Source organism: Gekko japonicus, unplaced genomic scaffold (genome assembly GCF_001447785.1).
Source record: "Gekko japonicus isolate JY-2015 unplaced genomic scaffold, Gekko_japonicus_V1.1 scaffold5112, whole genome shotgun sequence".
NCBI lineage: Eukaryota > Metazoa > Chordata > Lepidosauria > Squamata > Gekkonidae > Gekko > Gekko japonicus.
In genome coordinates, this window is record NW_015164793.1 from 22884 (window position 1) to 28134 (window position 5251).

General features: G+C 54.5%; 1 protein-coding gene across 1 annotated transcript in view; it reads right to left on the bottom strand.

Annotated features, from left to right (window-relative positions):
* The window catches only part of LOC107109164 (carbonic anhydrase 9-like), a 29168-nt gene that overhangs the window by 13601 nt on the left and 10316 nt on the right, over positions 1-5251 (bottom strand). The window contains exon 4 of the mRNA XM_015409737.1: positions 3860-4005. Coding sequence (XP_015265223.1) covers positions 3860-4005 — 146 coding nt within the window. The remainder of the gene's footprint in view (positions 1-3859; positions 4006-5251) is intronic.

Genomic DNA, 5251 nt, shown 5'->3' on the forward strand with positions numbered 1-5251 from the left:
TGAGAGTCGCCCGCCCGCCTGCTCTCTTGTCCCCCTATCCCCGACCGTCTGCATAGTCCCTTCCTTCCCCCAGCCTCTGCTGCACGCCAGTCTCCACTTGGCCAGTGGACCAGAAGGTACAAGACCCACACTACCATGGGTGGACAAACACGGAAGAGGGCCTTTCGTCTTGAGCCAAGAGTTCAGGTAGGCTCCTTTGGGAGGAGGCTGTTCTTCAGGCACTTTGAGCCCAGACCACCCCCACCTTTAAAAGTCCAAAGCAGGACTTCGTATTGCCTGCAGCTGGGCTGGCAACCAAAGATGATGGAACAATCTTGTCTTCTACACTCCAGAAATGGACCTCCAGTTCAAATCCTGGCAGTGGTCCCTCATAATCAGCATAGCTTCCAAAGATGCCTCAAAGGCAGCCCTGAGTAGGGAAAATTTAGGGGGAAGGCAATTGAGGGAGTGATTGGTGATGGAGCCACTATAGATGTTCCTGGATGACCCCTGTGCCCTTGATCCATATCAGACTGCCTTTGGTCCTGGCTTTGGGGCAGTCTTATCTGCACTGCCAGATGATCCCCATTTGCAACATGATGAGAACTCCTGGGTTCCAGTGGATCTTGCTGGACCTTCTGGCACACAGCCTCTGGCACTGGGGATCCCTCCGCTCTAAGCTATTGCTCAGGGCATCAAACTGACATGAAGGGGGATGGCTTCCATCTGTCTTGCCCGGTCAGAGCCAAAAAGCTGCCATTAGAGAGGTGAGCCCAGTGCTTGGGGGCTTCACTAGGACGGTCACCAATGTCCTTGGTGAAGAAAGGACTTCCACCCTAGAAATTACCACAGTATTCCAGTCACTGGGATGGCACCCTGTTTATGAACCCAGCAGCAAACTCATAACTGGCAGAAACAAAGGGGCAGGGGCTGAGCCATCCAGCTCCCAGGGCAGCACAGTACCTCGGTGCTTACATATGCTAATGGCTCTGTCTGGCTGAAGGAGAACAATGGCTTACCATCACACCTTGCTAGAAGATCAGCATAGAGCAGTGATGGCGAACCTTTTAGAGACCGAGTGCCCAAACTGCGACCCAAGACCCACTTATTTATCGCCAAGTGCCAACACGGCAATTTAACCTGGATACTGAGGTTTTACTTTAGAAAAAACAACCCATACATTAACTTAAGATGATCCAAACAAAGTAAGGAAAGCAATCCCAAATGCTTTCATTTACTTAAAATTATTTGGCAGAGAATTCCACACTTTAATGACGGTCTGGGGCGATGGCACGGGTGCCCACCGAGAGGTGCACAGGTGCCATAGGTTTGCCACCACTGGCATAGAGCACAGAGGGACGTCAGGGAGACAGCCAAATTACTAGAATGTATCCCTTTTTCTCTCTGCAGCAGGAAGATGAGAATGACCTGGAGGTGGGTGGACTCTCAGAAGAGCAACTGTAAATTCCCAAGACACACAGAAGAAGCTCTCTTCCACCTTGCTGTTCTCCTCAGATGGGCACAAGCCACAAAGCTCTACCTAGGGACTCCATATTGCCCATCTGGCAAGAGACAATGGGGAGGAGTCCTAACCATGGTAATGCTGAAATTAAACTACTGAATCTTTAAGAGATACTACCCTGTCCTATTCAAACACTGTTTAGGATAAGAACCAGTCACGGGGAAAGGGGACTGCCTGTTTTGCTCCCTTTTCTTTGTACCCTTGCTGAGTCTGGATGCTTGAACAGACAATGGGTAATCTTTTTACTAGTTTATTTAACTTATATTTTGAATGTTCTAAGCCTAAACTGAAAGCGGAATGTACTTTTTTTTGCTGTCTGAAGTAGGGCAATGAGAAGGGGCAGTGGGTGAGCTTACCAGCACTGGGCATGACAGCTCGAAAGTGCAAAGTTGTGGCAGATGATCCCCGCACTAGCTTGTGAGGGCAAAGTGAGAGAGGCAGCAGCTAGGCAGAGCCTCTGACTCGCAGCCCGGGTACACAGAGTGGCAGAGATCCGACTCCAGTTAGCAGGAGATCCCCCTCCCCCCAAGGTGCTGGGGGCAGCGGGTGACACCCAGTTTGTTTTTCGCATTCCTGGAGAGACGGGGAAAGGGGCGGCATCCCTGAAGAGAGACTCAGGATGGCCACGGGGCTTTCCGACCCCCTGGGGGACCGGCCTGAAGGACCAGGGAGGGCTTGCCGATTCATGGGTTGGATTTACATGGGGCCCTCTGGATTACCATTCCAACATTTCCATTGGTGCAAGACGCGGAAGCCCTTCTCCCACCCTGGGTTCGTTGGCTGGGAACATGCAGCACCTCTTCTAAAGCAAGTCTATGGGCTGCCTGATGATGTCTGAGCTCAATTTAAGGTGGGGCTTTAACCCCTGGGGCCCACCCCTCTGAAGGGCCATCTCCCCCCCCCCGTGGACTTAAGCACCCCACCCGCCTGTGCTCCTCAGAGGGCCCCCTCGTGGCAAACATCGAGGAGGAGAGGCCAAGGCTGTTCCAGCCACGAGCATCTTTAGCAGGGCGGGAGTGGCGATTGGTGTCCCTGGCAGGACGGTCATTCTGGGCACTCCGACGCATCAGTTCTGGCAGCCACGAAGAGGCGCATGACTGTGTTCCCTCTAAGCTGAATTAGTGTGAGCTAGCTCACGATTTTTTAGCCTCCGGCTCAAACATTTTTGTCTGGAGCTCAAGAAGGATGGCTCCAGAGCAAGCTAATTTATGCAGTCGCCAAATTGCTCACAACTTTAATGCCAGTAGCTCACAAAGTAGAATTTTTGCTCACAGGGAACATTGAGTCTGTGACCACCAGGGTGGTGGTTCATTTTGTGGTGGCTGCACTTATTCATTTCAAGATTTTTTACACTGTCTCTCCAGGAACCTGCCTGAGGTGGCTTACAAAATAAACGATAATAAAGAAACATTAAAATATATAAATTAAAACCCGGCATTAAAAACCCAGCCTGGCCATAAAAACATACACCATAAAAAGAGACCTCTGGCAGCTGAAAAGGACAGTTTCCAGGATAAAATGGTATTAAAAGTTCACCCCCTGAACTCAAAGCCCAGGTGGACCGAAACAGTTTGGCACCTGGAGGAGATCAAGGTCGGTGGCCAGGTGAGCTGCGTAGGGAAGGGCGTTCTGCCAGGGAGGTGCCACTACTGAGGAGGCTCCGCTGCGGGGTGCCACCCACCCTCAGCTCTGAAGGCGGGGGCACCGGGAGGCGGGAGCCGAGCTTGAGAGGCAGATCTTAACTGGGCAATATGGGAGGGGCCAGTCCTTCGGGTCCCCTGGGCCCAAGCCATTTCAGACTCTGAATTGCACCCAGAAAGAGTTTTATGGCTGTTTTACTGAGCTGGCTCAGTGGCAGAGCAGCTGCTGGGCATGCAGAAGGTCCTCGGTGCAATCCCCAGCAGCATCTCCAGCTCAGAGGGCCCGATGGTGGGCGATGTGTGAGTCTGTGCCTGAGACCCCGGGCAGCCAGTGCTGATCGCAGAAGATGAGGCTCAACAGAAGGCTGCTTTCCGTGTCGGGGACCTTGGGGTGCGGGGGGGCGACTGTTAGCATTCTGAGGCAGAGGGCAGCAGAGCCCTCCCCACACTGCAGGCGACCGGCTGGACAGGTGTCCAGGTCTGCCCCTTCCGCTTTGGCCCTGGCCGTGTCTGTGGGCTCCAGGCCGGTAAACCACCTCGTATCCCGCTGTGGCCCTGGAAGAATGTGGGGCGGGGCGATTCCCGGAGTGACCCGGCTCCGCCTATGCTAGGCTTGTCCCAGGGAGCCCAAGGGAGGCTGTCCCTCCCCTTCTTTCCGCAGCCACTTTTGGCCCCTCCCTGGCTGGAGTGTCCAGGAGCCGCAGAGGGCGGGACTTACCTCCCCAGCATAGCGGCAGCCGTCCACAGTGTGCTCGGAGCCAGGCCCCGCTTGTGACCCCCAGTGCAGGTGCAGCTGGGCCGCCAGGTAGGCCTGCGCGAGTCCACCTCCAGACACGGACATGTTGGCCGGCAAGCCGAGTACAACTGCAAGAGGCAAAGAGGCTCAGCGTCCCTTGTGGCCAAGCTGTCCTGCGTCTCCCGTCTCACAGGGCTGCTTCTCACAGGTCTGAACAGCCGCGCATCTCCTCTCCTACTGCCCGCCAGCACCCCTGCCTCCCTCCACCCCCACGTTCGCCAAACCAGGCAGGTGGTTGCAAAGGGAAACCAACAGAGCTTCTTCTCTGACTAGACAACCTGTCTGTGTCTTGAAGTCTAACTGCTCCTCACTGGTGGAGCTGACCTTCGTAGAAACAGAGAACAAGAAGGGACTTTAGGGGCCATCTAGTCCAACCCCCTGCACAAGAAACCCACAACTACATCCCCCCTCCCACTCCCCCCCCCCCCATTGCCCCCCGCCAACCCACACCTACACCCCCCCCCCCACCCCCCCCCCCCGCAGTGACCCCTGCTCTATGCCCAGAGGAAGGCATCTGTTGTTGTTTTTTCCTCCATTGGATAATAAACATATTGTGTCTGAGGAAGTGTGCGTGCGCACAAAAGCTGACACCCAGAATAAAACTTTGTGGGTCTTAAAGGTGCCCAGTCTGGACTCAGACTTGGTTCTGCTGCTTCAGACCAACACGGCTGACCCCACATGGATAATAAACACGGTGGGGAGAGCGGTATAGAAATTTAATGAAATAAATAAATAAATACATTAAATAAGAAGAAACCTACTGGATAAGCCCAACGGTTGATCTAGATTGGCTCCCCACTCCCCGCAATGGCCAACCGGATGCCCTTAGAAGGCCCACCAGAAAGGCTCCCCCCTCCCACCCCGTGGCCCCTCTCAGCAACTGGTGTTTAGAGGCCTCTGAGCAGCACAGAGAGCCATTGTGGCTAATGGCCATTCATAGAAACAAGGAGCTGGAAGGGAACTCAGGGCTCATCTAGTCTGGCCCCCTGCACAATGCAGGAAATTCACAGCCCCCCCCTCCCCCAGTGACCCCTGAGCTATGCCCAGAGAAAGGCAAAAAACAGCTCCAGGTTCCCTGGCCTATCTTGCCTGGAGGAGAATTCCTTCCTGACCCCAAAGTGGCAATCAGCAGGAGCCCCTGGGGGGCCTGTAAGAAAGCTCCACAGAAGCTGAGCACTGGCATACCCCTTCCTGCCCTCCCTCCCTCCCACGATCTGCTTGAGTTCACAGAAGGAGCATGGCTGTCAGATGGGGCCATCTAGCCTCTGCTTAAAACCCCCCCAAGAAGGAGAGCCCACCACCACCTCCCGAGGA